Raw genomic sequence first — 25024 nt, 5'->3', positions numbered from 1 at the left:
CAAAATTTGTTCCATTAAGTCTCCTTCTCTCTCCAGAAGAAAACTTAATTTTCACATTTTCTGTGCCCTTCCTTGATATCCTGAAAGCTTTAGATCACATTATTATTATTCAGTAATACCTGTTACAGTCTTTATCCTAGGACCTCACCCAAAATTATAAATTAAAATGTGTGCATGTTTATGGAACTACCTTAGATAATGTATTAAGTGTACTCTAATGAATGACTTAAAAGTTTACCCTGAAAAGCATGCCAAAAACAAGCAGCAATTAAAATAATACTTTGTTCAAATAAAAAACATAAGTATCATATCCAAGGGAATTAATACCATAAGAATAAAAATGCATCTGAATGGCAAATAGGTTTTAGCCTGCAGACATAAATTTTTAATCTTAATTGCACATATATGTGTATACATACTCTTGTTTTTGTAAACATATGTTCATACCACGCCATTCTTGGTTTGTCATTACAATTCCTACTATTTTGGAAGCACAAACAATTCATCAAGGTATTTTTGAAGTTTGCAGTGAATTCAAAATAGTAAATTAATTTATCAGAATTCCATTTTCACTTTCTACACAGCAATGGTTTGACTGGTCTGGAAATTCAGTATGGTTCTGCCCAGCATTTTTAGAATCTCATAAGAGAGATGTTTCTACCACTGTAAACACAAGAAAAATTAAATAAGTACTGACAAGCATTTAGTTCATTCATGCTCAAGAGAATGGGTTGAAATTGTTATTCATACAACTTAGGTAACCAAAAATATCTACCAATTTTTTGTTTACCCATTCCACATTTCTCTGTAGCCACAAAAACCAAAAGCCAAACTTGACACTGCCCCTACCAATGTAAGTACACAAGAAAGAGAGAAAGATTTTGTGGTAGAAGACAAGGAAGAGGGTTATTTTTGTCTGACAGTAACTATTCTGAGGAGTACCTCCCCACCTGCCAGTCTACTTCTTGGCCTCACAGCAGAGAACAGCCACTGTTTAATGGGTGTACCCATGAGAACAAAGGCTACTCCAGGCAAGATATCTGCCCTTTGATAAACAAGGCTTATGTGATTTTTTTTCTTTTTTTTTTTTTTTTTTTCAATTGTCACATGGGTTCCTCATATAACACAAAAAAATAGTATGTAGCTCCCCACAGTCATAAACAGTTTGAAAGCATTACGATATGTTTCTTGGCACTTGCAAAATATAATCCCATCTAAATCACCAGATACTTATTGAGCCAAATGTGAGGGCAAAATATCCAATCTGTAAGTGCATACTCTTGTGAAAAAGTCATTGCAGAAGAAGGATCCTTAAGAAAAAAAGGAGCAGGAGAGAGTCAAATTCTAAATTACAAACTTCTACTGAGAAGCTTACATGTTGGAACTAGAGTTTGAAGATACCTACCCTGAGGGCAGCAGTCCTAATGGAAATTTTTTAGGATGTTTTGTATTAGCCTGATCTTAACTGCATTTCTAGATGAGTCACTCTTATTGTAAGATGATGGTTTTTTACTTCAAGACTATTAAAAATAGGCGTGTGCCACCTTGTCTGCTTACTGTACAAGTTCATACCTGCTTAACTAAAGAAAAGTGTTAAATTTACTGTTTATAAAACAAATGATGTTATGACTCAGACTTTCATAATACAGTTGTAAAAGAGACTTGAGGAAGTAAGAAAATTAATAAGACATATTTTTAAAAAATTCTCAAAATACAACTCATTAGTCCGTTTACATTAGTGAAGTGTTTCTTTGTATTGCCTTGAATATGAATATGTACATATAAATATCTGAAGAACAAAAATGTATGTATGTGTGTATTTTTTTCTTACTTCCACCTGAATCAAGCTTAGCAAGCTGAAATTTGTCAGTTTGTTTCTTTAGTCAGCTATATTACAAATGTAATTCTACCTAAGTAACAAGTCCCAAATGTTTCATAGAAGCACAGCTAGATTTTTAACTGCTGGCCTAATGAGATAAATTTGAGTCTCATAATCACATGATTAACTGCAATTTTTTCAGACATCATCTAATTGACAAACATATTACCATAATAATTTTATTTGATTTGATTAATTACAGAATTATAGTTTAATATATGGACCGCAAAAATAAACAGGATAGCAAAATAACACGTCAAACTGAACCACAAGGAACCTGTTCCTTAGCAAAACTGTCTAGAGGCATAAGTGCAACCTTAATATTCTAGCATAAAAATTTAAACATTTACAGATTTGTTGAAGTTCATAATTCAAAGCAAAAGAATTACTATTTTTAACCAGAAAGGGAAGAGTTGGATGAATAATTCTCATCAAAACAAATATTTTTAATATAGCTTAAATGGATTTTCTAAATAAAACTAACAGGTCAACAGAAAAGATAACTGTCATTCTCTGAAGTTGAAATAAATCACGCTTTGGTCACTAATAAATATAACTAGATGACAGGGAATTTGGAACTGTAGTCACATAATTAAATACGTACACTCAAAAGTTCTTCATCGCTGCTGAATTCATCCAGTGATAAAATGTGCATCCAGCAAATAAACTGGATCACTTAATAATAGAGAAATCAGTTTTGAAGACTGGAACAGTAATGGAGGGCAGCGTGAGTGCCTTAATACCCTACACCCTCCCAGCCCATACATTTAGCTCCTGGGACATCTTCAGAGGACCTTGACAGCCTGCAAGGTGGCACGCTGAGAGCTGGTACCTTGCAAACCCGCCTTGCATCGTCATGTAGGACTTTTGCATCAGGCACCACGTGGCCTGAACTTGGAATCCGAATCCACCCAAGTATGTGATACAGGACCGTACTATCCAGTGCACAATGCTGCATTTCGGTCCTGTGTTCTCTTCAACAACCCGACACAAAGAACCATCGTGTAGTCCACCATCCCTCAGGTAACACCATCTATACCCAAAGTGATATACAGCATCAGGAAGAGACACTCTCCTCTCCATATAGGTAGGAAAGATTGCTGCCAGCTATGCTCAGCAAGGTTACTGACATACTAGCACCCAGTGCCAAGTAAAAGTAAAAGAAAGTGGTTTTAACAATGCAAGAGATAACGAATTCCACAAGGGAAGGCAGGTATTCCTGCCATAAATATGCCTTTCTGGAGTTCCTGGCATCTCATCATCATCACAAAGAAAGGCAAGGAAAAGGGAAGGAAAGGAACAAGAGGTAGATATTGAGGAAGCCCATCCCTAATGATGCCTCTGACAGGGAATAGTATCTGAAAATCCACAGCCCTATGGGCCTCATGCGAGCCATGAATAGCACATTAGTACGCTGGGGACTTCTGCTAGCCACGTTTATATCTCTAAACCAACCAGAATCAGCAGAAGGTCCTTCCTCTCTCCAGAGACTGTTACTGAAACCACCAGAAGAAACACTGCATACCACTGAATTGCAGTGGTTGTCTCTCTGTCAGTCTCCATGACACACTTCCATGACACTAGCAGGCCCGCAACACCAAAGCTCGTAAGCAGCAGCGAGTAGCTACCACACAGCAGACAGCTACCTAAGCTGTGGCAGAGAGCACAAAAGGGTAATGACAAGTAGGAGCGCTTTGTATGTTCTGAGCTCTCATGAAAAGCAGACACTGTGATGCAGTCAACTATTCAGTTAGTAGGAAAGGCCTAACTGAGCATGCCTTGGCTTGCAGGATGGTCGCCATTCTGGAAGGTGACTTATGCTTGAAGGTTTCCCATAATCACAGCGCAACACAGCACAACGTGGCTATTAAGATTTCTTCTGCAAAACTAACAACCATGAGATTGAATGATGCAACACCGGGGGTACAACAGGATGATGCTCAATAGGGGAAAAATATATTCTCCCCTTAAATATGCTTTCAATTGTGGAGTGAACTGTGGATAAAATGTTTGCCTAATATTAATTTACATGGGTCAACTGTCCACTACAAAAATAAGTCATGTGAGCCTGATTTACCACCATGGAGGTCTTCGTTTTTACTTTAAGTTAGATCATATACTTTTTATCAAAACCAATAGCTGGAAAAGATTGTATTGGCTTTAGTGAAAACAAAAAATGTCATAACATGATGAAATACACATGTAAAATATGTATCTATGAAGCGAATGACTGGTCATTTACAGCACTTTTGCTCCAGTTATAAATAGAAATAGTTAAACTTAGTGAATGTTCCTTTCATTTGAATAAGCTGCATCCTCATTTTCAACTCAAGGAGTTTTAGAGAAAGCTGCCTGGAATGGATCTAGTTTTTTAAATAAATTACAACTAATTTTCCTTTAATGATCTATGAGATTATCGAAGCCCTCATATACACAGGAACATGGGAATTAATTTGCATGAAGGTTGCAGTATTGTTTCAGGTTTGTGGGGGTTTTTTGTACAAAATAATAGTGTGTATGTATTACATAAAATTAGCATAAAATACTATAAAAACATTTTTTAAGCAAAATATTTAAAAATATTCTTTTAAATATAAAGAAGAAAGGATAGTGCTGATTAAAAGAATACAAGGAGTCACCTTTATAAGGATGAGAGGGCAGTAGATGGAGAGCACAGAAATAATTTTTTCATACTGTATTCTTTTCTAGTTTCCCAACAAAGAGCATGATGACTCAGTTCCCACCTTCACAAGGGCTGCTCTGTAATGAAGGGGGTATGAGGGGAAGGAAGCATAAGCAAAGTGGACATCTGGATGATGGGAGGAGGGTGTTGTCTCCTTCTCTAGCTACATAAGCAACATATTTTACGTAAGGTGTCCATCTGGCTTTCTCCTTGCCCACTGCAGAAAAATGTACCTGGTAAAGGATCGAATATACTGCAAGAAGATGAACAAGAACCTTTTAAAAATATAAATCATCACTGGTTTTGATTTTTCTTTTCCTTTAAAGTTTGCACACCCTCATTACATCCTGAAGTTCCTCTGAATTAAATATTTGAGTAATATTGAATGATACAGTTCAATAAATTGGCCTTTGTATTATAAAAGAACTACAGTCTACAGTTAAGTTCAAGGAAAATGGAAATGAAAGTGAATCTACTTGATCTAATAATGACTGATAAATTGACATTAAATATTGAAAACATACATGGTAAATAAATACGAAAAGTACACAGGAAAAGAAAAATAAGACCAAAGTTAACATAGAACTATGAGTTTGCTGAAATTTTTTTCAAGTTGAATATTGAACCTTTTGTCAAGATAAGATCAACATAGTACATTCATTGAGCTGACCCATGATATTTACATCATTTTATGATGGCATTACTGGCTTCATCAAACTTGACTGACAGAAGTACAACAATTCTTGTTACAGCAAATATTTACAAATATTATAACAAAACAGTACATCCAAGCAGCTGAAACAGTTTTCCACATTTCCTTATAAATGTTACCATCAGAGAGAATTTTTCTGTGACAATCTCTCCTATATAGGTAATACTTAAAATTACACAAAATACTTAAAAGAAGTCTGTACTGTAAAAGCATGCATATACCCTATTAGAATTAGGCATTCAGTGAGAACCATGTAATGGGATCTATATTTAGACGGGAAAAACAGAACCTAATTTTTTTACATAATTACTTTTACACTTCTCAAAGATTGGAAGCTTCCCTTTTTTCCACTGATCTATCATTCAAGGTTAAGTATTAGTTTCAATTCCTATTCATCAAGGAGATAAAATCATTGCTTAGTTTTATATCATACTGTACCATGAAATCCCTCTTTTGCAAACTGATTCATTCCACTATTTTTTTGTGTTATAAATCATTTTGTTCATATGACAACGACAATAACAATATTTGAGCTTCTAAAATTTATATTCAAACTGAATTGTTTTATCCAAGGAAAGATCACATAAAATTAAATTAAAACTACCACATACTTTTCCAAGAGCCTAAGAATTTCAGAAAATTAAAAAACAAAAAAAAATTTGATAATCACTGGGCCAACTGAAGAACTTCTTAATCTACTTTTATTTGTGAAAAACTCCATGACAGAATGAATTCTGTTTGCATAAGGTTTGTAAATACCCAATAGCTATCAAAAAATCAGTGGCCAAAATTGAGAAACCGCATCTTTTAAAAATATTTTTCCAGTTTAAGTCAGATCACGAACCCATTTTCAGAGCTTCCCATAAGCTCAAATAATTAAATATACTGTTCTGAAAATATTAACCCAAGTAATTTATGAGATGCAATATTATTTTCAGTATATTCAATAAAAGTTGGTGAAAAATGGCATTTATAAGCCAAGAGATGTTCATACTGGCAATCTAAGCTGAACGAATGATTCCTAGGAAATCAAGGACAGACAGTCTCCCTTCCAACCTCCCAGCTTTGTAATAAAAAACCTGAGAATCCTAAGAATTTCTGGGCTTTCCAGATGTGTAAATGGAATTTTCTGTATTTCAGTTTGTGTCCGTTGTCTGTTCTCTTTTTGGAGAGAGTCTGGATCCACCTTCTTCACTTGTCCCCACCTGGCATTTATACACATTCCTAAGATCCCCCTGAGCCCTCTCTTCTCCAGGCATCACAGTCCAGGCTCTCGCAGCATCTCCTCATGTGACAGATGCTCCACTACCTTAATCATCATCATGGCCCCTTGCTCGACAAAATTCAGTATGACCATGTCTCTCCTGCACAAGGAAGCCCAGAATCGGACCCAGCACTCCAGATGTGACCCAACACTCCAGTGCTGAGCAGAGGGGAAGGATCACGTCCCTTGACCTGCTGGCAATGCTCGGCCTACCACAGCCCAGGGCGCCGTTGGCCATCTTTGCCATTAGGACGCACTGCCAGCTCCTGTTCAATTTGTCTTCCACCAGAACGACCCAGGGCCTTTTCTACAGAGCTGCTTTCCAGCTGGTCAGACCCCAGCCTATAACGGGGCTTCACAAGTGCAAGAGTTTGCATTTCTTCTTGTGAATTTCCTGAGACTCCTGTTCACCCATTTCTCCAGCTTGCCAAGGTTCTCTGAATGGCAGCACAACCACCTGGTCTATCAACTTCTCCTCCCAACTTTACACCATCTGCAGACCTGCTGTGGGTATGCTCTGCTCTACCATTCAGATCATTAGTGAAGACTTTAACCAGCATTGACCCCTAGGTAGTGATAGACCACTAGTGACCAGGCTCCAGCTGGGCTTTACTGTTTGAGCCTGTCAGTTTTCAATCCACCTCACTGTCCACTTCTCTAGTATGTACTTCAGTTTGTCAATGAGTGTCATGGGAGATAAGCGTCAAAAGTCTTGCTGAAATCAAAACAAACGATATCCACTGCTCTCCTCTCATCCATCAAGCTAGTCATTTCACTGTGTAAGGCTATCAGGTTGGTCAGGTATAACTTCCCCTTTGTAAATTCATGCCAACTACTCCCAGCCACCCTCTTGTCTTTAATATGCTTGGAAATCCTAAAGTTGAAATCTAGAAGAGTGTGGAACCTCTAAGAATCCTACTCAAAACAAGATTTGCAAAAATTCCAGGCCTCCAGCTGTGGAGATGAGAGCCCACCCCCTGTCAAAACCAGAACTTCCAAGGTTTCCCAGCCCTAACTCCTTGATAAGTGCCTGAAAAATTCAGTCAGGTAGTTCTAGCAATGCATATAATATGTAATATTTGCTCACTGTTACAACCAGAAACTTCAAACTTGTTACATTCCTGGAGATCTAGAGAAGCAGCATGAAGAATACCACAGCGATATCTGAGCTCTGTTAAAGCTTTCTAGCTTGTCTACAGTGACAGAACTGATCTCGGCATGGTTTAATTTACCCAAACCAGAAGCTAAGCCCATACTGGATCTTGTAACAACATATGAGCCACTAAAGTGAACAACTAGACAGTCACTCACCATGCCCTAACAGGATATGAAATTTGCTCAGTTTTTCTTAAATAGGAACCACACTTTTTTTCTCTGAAAAGATATTTTTAACCCAAGTGGAAGTCCCTTTCTCTTCTTCAGTTTCTGGGCTTTTATCCCTCACTTCTCAACAAGGAGTCAAGCAAGAGTCCCCTGAATCAGTGCCTATCAGTTACAGTAACAATTAGTGTGCTCATTACACAACTTAAGAGTTCTTCCTTTCTCCACTGTTTTTAAATTGAGTCAATCTAGCTAAAGATTAAATCTAGTCTTTATGTTAAACTGCTATGACACCACTGTTATCAGTAAAGTTTAAAAACCAGTTCAACAAAGTATTTATAAATTAATGGAATACCTCACCAATAACATATAATTGCTATATCAATTTAGGTAACAAGCTGCTGTATGTAAAAGAGTGAAGAGACCTAAAGAATAAATATTTCATTTTCAGTCACTACTTCGATTACAAAGATGGAACATATTCAAAATTCAACTGCAAATAAAAGAAAAAAAAAAGTGTTTATTCCTTGTAAAGCCGTTCAAAATTAATCCATTTGTAATATACACAGCTTTTTATAAGGTTCTCTATTCTAAGAGAAGTAAATAAATAATGCATAATGTAAGTATTCCAGTGAACAAGCTAGAACAACTTACCTAAGCACATTTTATTTATCATAAAACTTTTCTTAAAGACGTTTAAAACTACAGCACACAAGATTCTTGATTAGACTTAGGAATATGCAAACTGACAGCCACAAGGACGAACACATACCCTTAATAATCGATTCAGCTGCATACAGATCCCGCTTGTAGGTCACCTAAAGGACAGACAAGCCTCATTAGATTTAACACAGCAGTAAGGAATGTAAAACCAATAAAACAGTGCCCTGAAGGCAATTCTTTACATTTGAAATACCATATACAAATGATATTTTCAATTTCTTAATTCTGGTAGAATATCACTGGCAAGTCATGAGAACAGAAGTTGCAGAAATTACCAGAGACTCAAGAGAAACCTTTTTTCAATACTTAGATCTGCTTAGAACTCATTTGAAACCTAAAACTATTTTTAACCCTTTGAAGAATCATAAAAACATGATATTGCATCTGTTTTCACATATCCATTCTATTCTACAATTTTATTGTGAAATAGCTTCATTTTTTATAGGACTTGTGATCATAAAAATGACAGCCAGGAAGAAGCCTCATTATTTCTTTTACTAATATACTTGTAATTTTTCAGCAGTGCAAGACTATTACTGTTAATTAGAGTCCAACTGATCAGTGGGAGTCAGTGAGACTACAGTAGGCTTTGTATGAGCTTTCAGAGAATTAAAAACCATCAAGATCTTCTTGAAGACATTAATCAGATCAAGCTAGATGGACAGTAAGATCCTGATTATCTACCTGCTAGCTGCAAGAAACACCTTTCATATCTGCCTTTGTACCTTCATGGTAGCTGACAGTTTATTTGCAAATAAAATAACAGAAAACTAAAGACAGAATCCACTCAAGACATTAACAGCCTTTGCTAGCAATGTCTTTGCAATGACATGCAGTGACATGAATTGATATAAGAATAACTCCTAAATATTTGTCTTTGTTTTTACTTTAACTTCCTTTTATGTTAAATAAAATATTAATGGATTTTCTGCATTTGTTTCTCTAGAATCTGAACAATGCTTTTCTTTCTTTTTGAAATGGACTGAATAGTATTCCAAAAGATTTAGTGCTGCAAAGTAAATTTTACAGCGGGATCATACAATTGCAGGTATTACAATTTTAGTCTCCAACTAAAGGATTATTTGATTTTAACATAAAGATTCTTGTAACCATTTTTCTTTCCATGTCATAAATTGTGTATTGTAGTCAAACAGATTAATACTACCTTTCCCATTATTCATCATTTCTCCAAGGAATTATATTCTTTTAAAATTAAAAATTAACTTACTTCCCTACAGCTTGCCTGCAGGAGAAGCATCCAGAGGATGAATCCAGCCTAAGAAATCTTATGTGTCTGAGTTTACATTCTGTTGGAAAGAATCAATATCTTGGATTTAAATTCAAGGATAAAGACGTGAGTCACCAATTTTGTTGCAAGGTTTCTACTTATCTGCTTCTAGCAGGCTTTTATACTGAACCTTCAGTAAACCTGTAACAGATTACCATCTAAAAACCTTTCAGACTATCTAAACTGTGTGAAAAGTGGTCTCATACTCTAAGGTTCTCTTTGATATAAAAAAGTATTTTTAAATAGTCTGATTTTAAAAATAAGTTACTTCATAAAGTAGGCCCAGTCTTCAAGAAAACAGCATGGAAAAATAATAAATTAAGAACAAACCCTTTAAATCACTTCTGAAATTCCAAGCCAAACATGAGCAAATACTTTTTAGGGTGATTTCCTACAGAAATAAATCATCTGAGACCATATCACACTACCCATATATATTTCTTTCATCATCTTTGATCCTATATGCTAATTTCAGATACAGGCACCTCTAAGCTTTATGAAAGCAGTAAAGTTGACAGAAAGAAAAACCCTGCTAGTTACCACAAGTGACCACCACTTACCAGTCAGGGAGAGAGGGAAGGATTCTTTACACCTCTTTCAGTACTGACTAAACTGCTAAATCCAACCAAAGTTTCTCTTAAGGTATGGATATTCATAAAGTCTCTGGATTTTCCTGCTTGTGCTGCTTAAGAGGTATTCTTGCAATTTAGATGAGACTTATTCAAAAGGCAGGCAACCGTGACAGAGACACCATTTGGTTTAATTCCAACCATTGATTGTTTCAGTATGAATTTGTTTTAAACAACATTTAAGGCTAGTCAACACAACAGTTTATTGTTCTAAGCAGCTATACTGCTTTATCTTTAGTTTCACTAAAACACATTTGCATTCTAGGCTCACCCTAGCCAGAAGCAATTCAGATCTAGCCAAATTAAGCACGAAGAATTCTTTAACTGCCACTCCATTACAGAAGGTAAAATGGCACTCTCCACTCTTACAGCCCAGGTGAGGTGCAAAAATCACAGCAAAAAAGATTAAGAAAGAAAAATGACACACAGGAGTTCTCTCTTTGCAGAAGAGAGATCTTCTACCTCATCCAATTCTGTGGGGGTTTTTTTATATAACATTACTAAGCTAAATGTCTACAGACTTATCAAATCAGCATTTAATTTTGTTTATGCTCTTCTCTTGAACCTTGCCTATTATCAACTTTTGCATAGAGCCTGCATCCAGATTTGATCATAGTATTCTAGATGCACTTGCAATACTAGAACATCTAATTTCTAATTTCATTTTCTTGCTTCTATATCCATGGCTAACATAAAGTATTTTGCCCACAGTGAAAACCTGCTATCCTCTGTGATGCCTAGAACACTTCCAAAATCACTGCTTTCCTTTTGCCCTTGACATCCCTGGCCAGGTTTAATTCTATCAGGGCTTTGGCTTTCCTAGCCTGATCCCTGGCTGCTCAGTTTCTCTGTATTCCGCCCCGCCCCCCAGGCTACTTGCCCTTGCTTCCACTCTCTGTAGACTTCCTTTTTGTGTTTGAGCTTCTTCAGGAGCTCCTTGTTCATCCATGCAGGCCTCCTGGCATTCTTACCTGACTTCCTCTTTGTCAGAACGCATCACTCCTGAGCTTGGAGGAGATGATCCCTGAATATTAAACCAACTTTCTTGGGCTCCTCTTCCCTGTAGGGCTTTATCCCATGGTGCTTTGTCAAGCAGATCCGTTAAGAGGCCGTGGTCTGCTCTCCCAAAGCCCAGGGTAACAAGCTTGCTGTGTGTCCTCCTCACTGCCTTAAGGATCTTGAACTCCACCATTTTACAGTCACTGCAGACAAGGCTGCCCTTGAGCTTCACCCTCCCCACCAGCCCCTGCTTATTGTTGAGAACAAGGTCCAGTATAGCACCCCTCCTCATTGGACCTCTATCACTTGGAGAAGGAAGTTAGCATCAGTGCCCTCCTGGATCGCTTACGCCCTGCTGTGTTGTCCCTCTAACAGGTATCAGGGTGATTGAAAGATCCCATGAGTACCAGGGCTTGTGAATGTGAGGCTGCTCCTATCGGTCTATAGAGGGTCTCATCTGCTTGGTCTTCCTGGTCAGGTGGCCTGTAACAGACCCCCACTATAATGTCACCTGTCCCTGCCCTCCCTTTGATCCTGACCCGTAAGCTCTTGGTCGGCTCCTCATCCATCCCCAGGCAGAGCTCAATGCACTCCAGATGGTTACTGACATAGGGGGTGACACCCCCTCCTGATTTCCCCTGCCTCTCCTTCCTGAAGAGCCTGTATCCGTCCATGTCAACACTCCAGTCATAGTCCATCACATCCCACTGCATCTCCCTGATGCCAGTAAGACCACAGCCCTGCAGGCATGCATGACTGGGCTGTATTAGTAAGGAAGTAGACTTCATTACAGGGAATAGCGGCATTATTCCCTGGTATTCAGCACTTTTGAGAACACACTGGAGTACGGTTTCTAGTGTGGGTCTCCCCAGTATAATGCAATGAGAAACAGTAGGAAGCCCAGCAGATCACTGCTAAATGGTATAAGAGAACTTGCCTTGTTCAGGCCAAAGAGCAGAAGATGAAGGGTGGTGAAAGGTCCTAATTAATGGCCATAGAGAATAGTAAGCTGGACTTCTCTTGCAGATCTGTTGAACTTTCATCCTTTCCCAGTGCAAAAGACAGCAAGGGAAATTCTGACCAAATACTACAAAAAAGTCTTCTCCACATGGCGAGATATGCATTGGAACTGTTTTCCCCAGAGAGTCTGTGAAATCTCCATTCTTGGAGATATTCAAAACTCAATTGGACAGGGCCCTGCACAGCCTAATCTAAATAACCTGGCCCCACTTTCAGCAAGGTGTTGGATCAGCTGGCATCTAGATATATCTTTCAGTCTTAATTATTCTATCATTCTTGGTCAAAAGACTACATTGCATATGCTGGGCATCAGAGTATCTACAGATAATAAAGAACTAAAACACTATGAAGAACTAAACTAACTTTACGTGTGTATTTTGTTACCATTCAAGTGAGTACCATGCTCTGCAATGAGAACAATGAAACCATCCAAGAAGTGATGTAATACAAATATGCATGACATCATCTGTCCCTTAGACGACTGATTATGAAAAGAGACAATATACTGTTTCAGAAAGACTATGTTCCCTGAAAGATATTGAAACAAGTTGCTGTATGCAACCAGCGCATAAGTAAATTTTGCTGCTAAATAAAACAGGAAATTTGCACTGCAGATTCAGGAAATTACCTTTCTGTGTAAGATTTATTGTCATATTATTAGAAATCATGTCACATTGTGGGAAATTTACTGTCAGATGGAGTGATTTAAGCTGCTTCCAGATCCTTCAATGTGGTAATGAATAAATAATAATTAAAAAAAAAAACTTAAAAATTGTATGACACAACAGCTACTGAGAAATAATAATGTCCCACCATACAAAACAATGAAATTAGATACTTTTAAGCAGCAGGGACATATCCTTTGGCACCTGTATACACACCTGCTTTATCAGTCATCAGGAACCCACAGATTATTAGACAAGGTAAATGACGTTTAAAAAAAAATTAAAAGATTGTTTGAAGAAGCCTTAAACATTACAGTGTTATTGAATGTAATGAACTGCTCTAAAAATCAAACTGCTGTTAGCCAGGTATTTGGCATCAGAGAAAAAGAAATGTCCTCAGAGGAAAAGTGGAGGAAAATAGACAAAAGATATAGAAATATCAGGAGAAAGCTCATTTTATAAAAGACTGTTCTTAGTTTTAGAGATTATGGATTTATAGTTTTCCAGATTCTCAGGTTATTTAAGTACCTAGTCAGTTTTCCTACTTCCAGATAAATACTGTCTTCATTGATTATCTCAGGTAACATCTGCCAGAGTCTGTCCACAACAATGAGTTCTAAAAAAAAAAAAAGCTCATGATAATCCCAAAACAATTCTGAAATTTGAAAGAGAAAAGCCTAACTTTTATAATTGAAAACACTTCTGAATTTTTATGGCAAAATGTAAAAATCTATTTATTTTTAAAGATATATAAACCCCAGAGATTATGATTGCCTTTACCTTCCAGAGGTCAGCTGTTCCTTCAACAAGTTTGGCATTTGTTTTACAGTATTTCAGAGCCAGATGCAAACATTCAGTTCCATAATCCAGGTCATAGTCTGTACACTGTAATAAATAAAAAAGAATAAACATTCTTAATTAGTCTTAAAGAAATCATACTTTTAAGCAATAACAAATTTTCTTTCATTAATTAAACCTTATATTTTACCAATCCTGTCCAGAATAATACATGCTGTATGAGGTAGGTATGTTCAGGATGGATCAGAAATAAAACACTTTCAAGAATCTTATGCTAAATTATAGCTATCCAGGAAGGTGTTACAGAAGTAAATGAACACTTTATAACCACAAATAATTCAATTAGGGGTATCTTGCTACACTTTTTTTTTGTTAACTAAATCAACAAGAAGTTACATGTATAAAAAAAATTTTTGATGGGGTTGATGCCTCACCAAAAGAAATCACTGACCTTCTAGTAACAAACTTTAGAATATGACAACAAGTTAATAAATTGTAGAAGCATGTGTCTTCAAATGCCTTGTCTGGTTTGGTTTTTGCAGCATCAAAAAAAGGATGGTAGTAACCAAGAACGTCTGTATTCCTTATATATTTCCCTCTGTATTTTTCTCCAGTTATCTGCACGTAAAATGGAAAAGTTTCATGCTGCTCCATAAGCCTTCCAGATTAAAAAAAAAAAAAAAAGCCTACTTTCTAGTCATGTAGAAGAGGAATTCTTCTCTCAACACACCCTTCCCAAGCAGTTTGGCTTCCTATAGATAGTGATCATAAGAATCCTCTTAATGGAAAACTGAGTAGGGAGCAGAGCCTCTCAAGTCAAAGCATAGGTAAGTACAAAAGCAGGAACTGGGACCTTATCAGACAGGACTACCTCAAGATGTACTGGCTTAATTAAGATAAAGTTCCAGTCTATTTTCATATTGCTAAATTACTAGTCTTCCCAGATAGATGATTACATGATTATATGTAACAAGGAAGGATAATTTAAGATAGGATCTTTAATAATAATGGATGTATTCGGTAGGTCTACAGGCTGCCTAGCCCAGTATCCAGTCTCTAGTAGAGGTTGACAGTAGATAGTCAAACAATCACATCTTCTTACTTTCCCAGAATACTCCCTTGGCCTCATATAAAGCTATTATCTTGGTTTAGAAAATCCTTAAATTAAGAAGTCCCTGAGAGACACCTTGAACCAGAAGTGAGTACCTTAACAGTCCTCAGTGAATTAGAGGAATCCTGAATTCACCCAATCACTTTTTGAACAGCAGTATTTTTTTAGCACCTGCATGAGGGAGCATCTGATTCATCACTCTTTTGAGGACATGCCCTATTGTTGTGACAGAAAAGGGAGTGCAAAACCACTTTCTCAGCCCTTCAAAATGCTCCACCACATCTCTTCTCACATCTTTTCACAGATAAAGGGATCAACACCTATTCAGTCATTTCATCTGTGGAAGCTACTTCAAAACTTTGATCAACCTTTTTGCTTTCCATTTACCTACACTTACCTATCAATTTTATCATAACATCCTTCTACAAACTTTCTTAGTTAGCCCTCATCTCTACTACCCAGGGATAAAAAATGGGTATATCCACTTCCCATTCCAAATTATTTACAAACAAATGAACTACACAGGTCCCAACACAGATCTTCACAGAACTTCACTGGTGATTTACTGCTGTGAAAACTGGACATACACTTTACTTTGTTTCTTGTCTTCTAACAAACAATCTACTCTGGTAAATCCTTACTCTTAATCCAAATCTGTTCAGTTTCCTTAGACTTCAGTAAAAGCCTCAGTGAAACATCTTATTATGCAAGTGGGCTGTTATCAGGTTCAGCAACCTCAAACAAGGTGCTGGTTAACTCCTTAAAAAAATGACAATTAGCTCTGTAATGCATAATCTTTCCTTCAGAAAATCTGAAATAACCTTTACACTGTGTCAAATTTAACCATGTCTACAAATTCATGCTTCAAATAAAATGTGACAGTCCAGATACTGTGCTCAGTAATTCACAGTCTCGTCCAGGATTCAAGAATTCAAAATTGTCAAGAATGCAAAAATCTAAGTGGGTTAAAGAAGATCTAAATGAGTGCTGCAATACAACGTGCCCTTTTTTTATATATAGTTTCCTCAAGAAGTTTAATAAAAACGATGACAAAAATCTTTAGCTTCTATTCTTGCTTTATAATGTATCAGTGAAATTCAAGGAATTCACCAGCATTATGCATATGAATTGTATCACTAATACACACAAACATCTTAGAAAAATCACAGATATCACTTTGATATAAAAGTTAGTTATTTTTGTCATTTTAATTTAACACAGCTGCAATCAAAAAGAAGATCCTTTTACACAGCCCACTTAGAAAAGTAATTTAAGTCTTACACTTCTCTACAGGAGTTTTTAAGTGCTTTAAGTAACAAAAAAAAAAAAAAAGACAATAAGATGGAGTAACTCAAAAAGAAAGACTTATTTCAGAATATTAACGTAAAAACGGGTTTCAAAAAGACAATTCTGAATATTTTTTAATTACACAGAAATAATTTATAGTCTTTAAATAATCAAGATACAAAAAAGGTCAACAGAAAATAGAAACGAACAGGGAACTCTAGTTCCAAAATATGTAAGATGGAGTGATGTTTAGAGCAAAGAGGTCCAGAGATAAATTGCCAATTGCACCCAGAAATGGCCTAGTAACTTCCAATTTCAAATATTCATTACCAAAACATTGCCCCTTTTTGTTTTGTTTTTAAGGAAAATTTTCTGGTAGAACATAAACTATTTTCTAGTAATGTGAATAACAGATTCAAAAAAGAAAATATATTTTGTTATTTTGCCTCAGAATGAAAGAGAAAAATTTATCTGTGAAAAAATGTACTTTGAATTAAGTTGCATTTTTAAATATATGGGTAATGAGTGATACTACAAGACTAAGCAATTCCAACTTTTTAGCAAGGTATTAATTACAGATAATTAGTAGGGAGTGGAGAAGTTCCATAAATGGGCTAGAGCTTCTTGAGGGTATTGCTGGCTTCAAGGGATGGAATATGACACAAAGCAAAGTAATAATTAAAAACATATTTCACTAACACTTGTAAATCATGACATTTACCACTCTAATTATCTGTAATTGTTTAAGCCTAGACATATTGTCACAGTGTACTCTTCTGCAAGTCTGACAATGATGTCAGAGGAAAACAATGTAATAGAAGTATCAGCTCAAGACCAGCTTAGTTTATGTATTATCCATATGCTAAACAGTTCCACAAATGAAATTTTAAATCCATATTTAAGGTGTAGAATTTGAACACTTCTATATTGCTCTAAGATACTCAGTTAAATTCAGCATTATCAGGAAGTGCCTGTAGTAATAATTATAGAATATCTATGAGGAAAATTCTTACTGACTCAGGCACACAAACATTCTCTTCCTAAGTCTTCTGTATGTATCTCACTGTACATCTAGACCCAATCTACATTACAACAATCTGCTTAAAACTCTTAATATTTCTAAAGTCTGTTTTTGACTGAGGCTTTTTAACATAAAGCTTGACAGAGTACAGTTAACTGAATTTGACATGTACACATAGCTTTGTGAAACAATAGACGTAGCTTAAGTTTCAGACCACAGATTTGAAATGGTGAAAACAGCTGGAAATATTGGCATGAAACATATCCACAAAAGAAAGAAAACAGATTAGTTTAGCTCTTTAAATGACACTGAACGAAATATGTTATTTGAAAATGCTTTTGAACTGTTGAATATTCAAAGGCATTCTAATAGGTAGTTTTGGGACTGACTTTTTTCGTGGGTGGTTTGTTAGTTTTACAAGAGTGGGTGTTTGAATAAAGTGCTATGAGTGGAGTGAGATCCAGATTTTAGCACTACACCAATTCTTCTTCCCCTGCCCCCTAGATTAGTTTGAAAATATTTTGATAAATAGTATTACTTCCTAAAATGCAAGTTGTGCTGTTGTTGCAAGTTATGTTGTTGTTGTAAACAAGGAACAAGGTGTTAGAGAAAAGAGCAGCTACAAAGTCTGTATCTCCCTAGTACTTACTAATAGTCCGTAAGTTAACTTGTTTCCAATACTTTGAACAAGTAAAATTATAAAGAAGCAACATTTAACATTAACAATTGCTTTTATTGTTACCATGAACTATTTGATACCAATAAAAGATTTTGAATGGATAGATGGGAACTGATAACCATCCAGCAGAACACACACAGATGCAAGAAAAATTTTCCTTACAGCACTGTCATTTTCTTATTTTTTCATAATACCTTGGTTTTATAATAAGAAAACAAAATAAATATTCTTTATGTATTAACTGAAAGAAAATCTTCAGATTTGCTCCTTTACCACAGATACCTTTAAAGTCTAAATAGAGCCAGCCTTCTACACTTTCGTAACCACTGGCAGTGTCATCTCTAGTACTTTTTCCATTGTCAGCAGCATCTCCATTTTACTCTCCCATGTAGATCCATCCTATAACAGTACCAGAACACTTTCAATTAAAATGCATAACCAATTAACAATAGCAGAGCCTTATGATTTTTCCAGATCCTTGCAAATGAAGTTTCCACTGCTGAAGTGTCAGAGTACATCATGAGCTTTCATCATCAGGACCACTTTACTAAGTTAAAAAAGAAGCAGACACAAGCTCTTGCTGAACCTGGATTGGCCTATTTTTTTGTATTTTATAAAGAAATCTTTTTGCCATGTTCATTACCATGGAAACAAACAAACAAAAAAATACAAATCCAACAGTGAATTTGCAGCAAGCACTCAGCCCACAGAAATATACCACAGCAAAATGAGAAACAACAGAAGCAGCAAATGGGAGGAAACACAGGAACAAGGAAACAGTGAGATTAATCTGAGTTCAGATAAGCTCATCTCAAACAAGTTCTACTGTAGTTAATTATTAAAACTGCTGTGACAAATCCAAACAGAGTAGCGCTTCACAGTGAAGGGAATAAAGATGCAGCAATTTAAAAGAATTAGGCAAGCCTGTTTTTCTACAGATCTGTATCTATATCCCCAAAAGCCTTTCACTGCAGTTACTGCAAATTCCCTCTCCATACATGCCGTGATTTCCTGGCACTCTACCGTCAGAACCTCTGAATACTTCCTGACTGCCCACTGAAATATTTTGGTACTGAAGTTGCTTCTAAGTCCACTAAATACACATTAAAGAACTTATGCATTGGTTGGTTCCAAGATCCCATACGCTAAAGGGTGTATGACCAAGAAAAACAGAAGATAACAGCTGAATTCACATTTCAGCCATGTAGCTAAAAGCCTGTGACCCTGAAGGCATTCATCTGGGTTTCTCTCCTACTCACACTCATTGATTTTTTGTATAGGGACTTAATATCATTGAAATCTTTATGCCTCTATCAATTTTAATTGAAGTCATGATCTTAAGGGTCTTTTCCAACCTAAATGATTCTATGATTCTATGAAATTTAACACAATGTGTAATTAAAGGTTTAACATATTATTGAGACAAGGGTTAAAAGAAGTAGAGCTTTCAAGTATATTTTACATAGCAAAAGCTACAAGTGAAAGAATAATTTTGCTTCTTCCCTTTCTGGAATAAATGTTCTGGGTCAATGAACACAGTCCACACTGTCATCACCAGCAACCAAGTTCTGTACTCCTGCTATGGGCATATGAGCTCCCAAGTTAGAGTCAGCTATGCATTTTCTTCCTATAAGTCTTCTTTAAAAGCAGTTTATAATCTCTTTACATTGAGGCTGACAATTACTGTACACACCTTGCTGCTAGGCAGTAGGAGTCTCATAGGCAAGAATTTGGAGCACAAACACACAATGTGGGCACCAGGAAATTTGCTTTCCCTATCACTGTTTAAAGTTTTAGCTACCAGCCAGGGGTTGAGGATAACTCTGCTCTTTTTTATTTCTTTAAACACAAATTTACTTGAAAAGCTCACTGTCACAATATGTAAAAGCAGAAACTTGGTGGAATTCAGAAACGCATATGGATGCGGAAAATAAATATTTATATCAAAGTTTGCACTTCTGAGCATAAATAAAATCATTGTGTAAGATTCAGGAACAAAATTCTTACGTGGATATTTCTGTCTATTTGCGACAGGTTCCTTCAACTTTCTTCTAAGCAACAAATCACACATGATTCAGTGACCAAAAGACAGGATCTAGGACTAATGAGCTAGATTGAAAAACCCTGGCTTTTGTTGTCCTATTCTATCAAAACTGCTAAGAAAAAAATGTCATTTACTTTGATTTAGATTTATCAAGGAATCACTACAACAAAAGCACAGAAATAAGGTAACTAGACAGCTAGATATTAATTTTACTGACTGTCATTTTGTAGCTCTGACCTCAAAAAGAAACAGAAGCTGATGTATAATCACAAGACTAGGTCCCAGCCCCAGCATCCTTAAGTGTGACTCTGGATAAAAGAAACAGAAAGATCAAGTTTTATAATTCTTTTGAGAAAGTGTAAGAGCCATTTTTTCTGTTCTTAAAGCCATGCCTTAAAATACATGCAGATACCCTACAGAATTATTATGATGATGTTTGTATCATTGCCTCAAGTTGCACCAGGGGAAGTTTAGATTGGATAGTAGGAAAAATTTCTTCACTGAAAGGGCTGTCAAGCATTGGAACAGGCTGCCCAGGGAAGTAGTTGAGTCACCATCCCTGGAGGTATTTAAAAGACACACAGATGTGGTGCTTAGAGACACAGTTTAGTGGTGGACTTGGCAGTGCTAGATTAACGGTTGAATTTATAATCTTAAAGGTATTTTCCAACCTAATTGATTCAATGATTAAAGCCTACTCTTCAAGTCTTAATCTTATTCTGGATGCTACTGCTTCTGTCTCTGCAAAAGGAGAGGTCCAAACAAACCAATCATCCTGCAAAAGAAGCATGTGCGCTCAAGTTTACACCAAAATCATAAAAACACTATCATTTTGAGAAACCCTAATTCTGTCTGAAAATTAGATGGAGAGACTTTAGTCCTTCCAGAGAAGGAAGTCTGCTACGTTCTCCTAGACAAATCATGATCAACCTGGAGAGAGAGGGGGGAAAGTGCACCTGTGCTATTAAGGAATAAAAATGTAATCAAGAACAACTAGAGGTGCTTTGCCAAGGAAAGGAGGGTACCAATAGGCACAAACAAGAAATTTCAAGGGTTGTGTCTACATTACCAATTTAGTATGAAGGGCTGGTTCTTTCTGGTGCCAGTCTTTCCTGCATCCCTACTCAGAATCATACAAAATGCACTTTACTGTGCTGCTGGAAAGCTCAAAATCATTCCACATCTGGTGGAATCAAGGTGAAAGTCATATACAAGGACAGGGCTAAAGCACATCATTTGCAGTGTGAATACAAGGTGTCCTAGCAGCCAGGACTTGAAACACATTGTGTCCACATGACTGGCAACTGGGATGAATATCACTGCTGGTGAAGTCCCAGTTTACACACACAATCCTGAAACAGTAACAGATAACCAGAAAAAAAAAAAAAAAAAATGACTAAACCTCAGTCTTCCCCTTAGTCTTTGTGCCACACCAGTAGATACATTCCTAATGTTACTCCAAAGTCCACACTAGCATAATACCAACACAAACTAGGTGAGAATAAATAATGGTACTGGTATGAAAATCAAATAACCGATGCAACTAAGAGCTAGATCTTCATCAGATTGACTTCATAAAACAGGTCCCGAGTAACCATGAGACAGTATTGATACCTCTGGTATCAGAAAAGGACACAGTCATTTTGAGCATGGAATTTCACACCTTTCAGCTTTTTAAAAGGTCATATTTTAGTTACAATGTCAAGAATAAATAAGAAAATTTTAATATTCTATGCTACAACAGTAGTAGTCAAAATACTCTTAGTACTCACTGTTTACACTTTAGAAAATTAATCTTGTAAATTGGAAAACTACTTGAAAAAGAGTTACATGGACAAGACGAAGAATCTTGTCCTAATGTAGAAAACTACATATTGTTTAGCTTATTCTAAGAAAATGTGAAGTAGTGACTGTTCCCATTCTCCCAGTAAAGAGATTTCTAAATATATCCAGTTCTAAAAACAAGCAACTAACAGATAATTTAATCAGTCTTTGAACCAAGTGAGCCATATTCAGGCCAAGTTAAAATATATGGTTTATTTTAAAATTTTTTTCAACAAAGAAGATTATTCACTCTTGGAGCAATTTACGTAAGAGAATCATCTCTTGAAATGATGCAGAATCATAAATGGTCATTTTCCTTGCCTTTCAATACACCAAACTGTCAGTAGCTAAGAGCTCTAGCATCACTACCTTGTTTTCTTCTTTCTCTCTCGAAAAAAGCAGCAGATGACAATTTAGATGGGTGGTCTCACATACGCTGGATACAGTGATTCTCATTCAGTATTCAGCATTTTTTGAGCCTTTGCCAATTGGGTGATTCTTGTGGATACAGTACACTTATCAGGGTAAATCCAGTAACACTTACAACAATACTCTCATAATCCAGTCTAATTTCCAACTTGAATAATTGCAGTGTGTCTCCCTAACATACACCCTCCAAATCATAACTGAAGACAAAAAGCCTTTCCACCGCTACAGAGATGCCAGATTTCACCCAGGGTGTGGCAGCTTTGCACCACTGCACAAAGCAGTTCCAAGAGCTAATATGTGAATCCGTGAAGTGCTTTGAGATCCTACAGGATGAGGAGTGCCATTAAATGGAAGTAATTATCCCATTAGCAAAAAAAAAAAAAAAAATTGTTTTTTGTTTTTTGTTATGCAAGGCATTAGAATTTCTCCAAACATTCTTGTGGCAGAAATTAATTAGGGCAAGGTGGGGATTCATACAATATCCTGGCTCTACCATTGCGCCAAAGAACTAATCAAGTACAGAGCTATCTAAACTAGCATAGTTTTCTCAATAGACCACCAATCTAGCTTCAGGTTTTGAATAAATGAAAGCATTACTGACATAATTCATTTAGTATATTTATCCTGGAAAGAATTGTGTAGGTTTTAATGATAGCAGCAGGGAAAAAAATATTAATTCCTCAATCTCAAGACAAAGCTGCTAGGGTAAAAAGATGCCAGATGAAGTAACTGTAAAACATCTTTGGAAAACATCTCAGAATTACAACCTGAAGGCTGTGAAAACTAGGATATTCTTTTAGGTGAGGTTGACAAGCCTATATTTAAGCAAGTCTCTGTGCATCAGCCTGAAGATAAATGGAGAAAGGCAGACCAAAATCCTCTGCAAAACTGCATTATTTAAAAATTAGCTCCACTGTAATTTTGCATCAGAACCAAAAAATTACCCATTTTCAGCATGAATGAAATGGATCAGAACTCAGATTCTACTGAAGTTCCTTTTCAATGGAACTAAAACCAGAGAAAATCCAAGCCAAAATGGACCACAAAAATGAAAGGGTGCTGTTAATAACGTATAAACTTCTCATGTAAGGAGAAATGAGATATTAGGTTTTCTTTCAACCTTTAGGAGTTACACAGATTTCCTTGTCAAACAATCAGATATAAACCCTAATGACCCATGGACAAATCAGCAGAAAGGTTTGCTTTGTTAGGTTATTTCATATGCTTAGGCTGCATATTGAAAAACTCACAGATATTCCCCATCTTGACACTAGTATACATCTAATTAAAATCAGTATTATTATACCATCAAAATAACTGCAGTCGGAATTTCAAACTGAAATAATTAATGCTATTTTACTGTTCAACCAAGTAGGCTGACTTGGACCAACCAAGTAAGTAGCTTTACTAAAACTGTAGTTACCTATTACATTGCATAAGCAGATTGAAGTATGATGCCTTTAGGTCTCCATACAAAGAAAAGCATTCACTTGTAGCACTGTCCTCACAGAAGTCATATAAGTAGTAGATTACTGTTATTTTAGGTGGCTCTTGTCTAATTCACAAATTACTTCTTGATTCAGTATTTCAGAATACAGTTGATGGGAAAGAAGAAAACTTACAGACACAAACTGGAATGCCAAACTAGGAAAAACACAACCATGATGTTATACAGAATATATTTAGATGACCTGAACAAAATACAAAAGCAAAGTTGGTGACCAAAGCTGGGGATGCTGAAAAAGGAAGTGGATCTCCCTATACACATGCACAAGCAGAGCACATAGAACCTGCAAAACACTTTTGAAGAAGAATGAGGTAAATTGATCATCCTTAGAACATAATACACTTAGTAAAAGATGTCCGATGATTTTCTGAAAAGATGAAAGCCAAGAAACAACCCATCACACTTTATGATAAAATCTGCATATCTTACCTACTTTTTGTCATATGTTAAAAAAAAAAAAATGGTGAGCTCTTTTTTCAATGTTTTTACACTAAAAAAAACCAAACAGCTCCGACCCATAACATCAATTCATTATTGAATAGCATCAGGCAAAAAAATTTTCTTCAAGTGAATGTTTACAGGAGGTAAATATTAAGTTGTTCAGCTTTGCCACAACTCAGATGCTTTGGCATACACAAAGTTTCATATATGGCAAATGTTAAAAAAAAAAAAAGTTGAAATGCCTTTGTCCTGGTTGGGGCTGGCCTAGAGTTCCCGTTGGTTGGGCAGCGGGAGGAGCTGCAGCACCCTGAGACCCCAGGGGCTCCCCAGGGCCCAGTGCCCTCACCTGTGTGCGGGGGCGGGGGGAGCACAGCTGGAGGGCTGGGCCCCGATTGGCCGATAGTCCATGTCATGTGACATTGTGCTCACTATATAAAGGCAGGAGTGGGCCAGGAGGGGCTCTCACTTCCGGGGGTGTGGCTGTGGGGCCTTGGTGTTTGGGATCGCCAGCTGGGAGCAGGCGGGTGTTGGTCGGCTGGTGGTGAGCAGCTGTATGGTACATTACCTGTTGATACTGGTGTCACCGTATTATTCTGTTACTGTTAATAAACTGTTTTTATCTCCACCCGTGAGTCTCCCTTTGCCCCTCCGATTCCCTCCCCATTCCCAAGTGGGGGGAAGGTGGGTGAGCAGCTGTGTGG

The 25024-nt window shown here is 36.6% G+C and overlaps 1 protein-coding gene across 3 annotated transcripts in view; it reads right to left on the bottom strand.

Moving 5' to 3' along the window:
* Window positions 1-25024, bottom strand: part of CRPPA (CDP-L-ribitol pyrophosphorylase A) — a 126724-nt gene that overhangs the window by 69414 nt on the left and 32286 nt on the right. For all 3 annotated transcript variants that reach the window (XM_042802158.1, XM_042802159.1, XM_042802157.1), the window contains exons 4-5: window positions 13963-14067; window positions 8631-8676 (exon numbers count right to left, since the gene is read on the bottom strand). In XM_042802158.1, coding sequence (XP_042658092.1) covers window positions 8631-8676; window positions 13963-14067 — 151 coding nt within the window. The remainder of the gene's footprint in view (window positions 1-8630; window positions 8677-13962; window positions 14068-25024) is intronic.

Source organism: Tyto alba, unplaced genomic scaffold (genome assembly GCF_018691265.1).
Source record: "Tyto alba isolate M040663 unplaced genomic scaffold, T.alba_DEE_v4.0 Super-Scaffold_38, whole genome shotgun sequence".
NCBI lineage: Eukaryota > Metazoa > Chordata > Aves > Strigiformes > Tytonidae > Tyto > Tyto alba.
The sequence above is the reverse complement of the archived record's forward strand: the minus strand, read 5'-3'. Positions and strand labels throughout refer to the sequence as shown.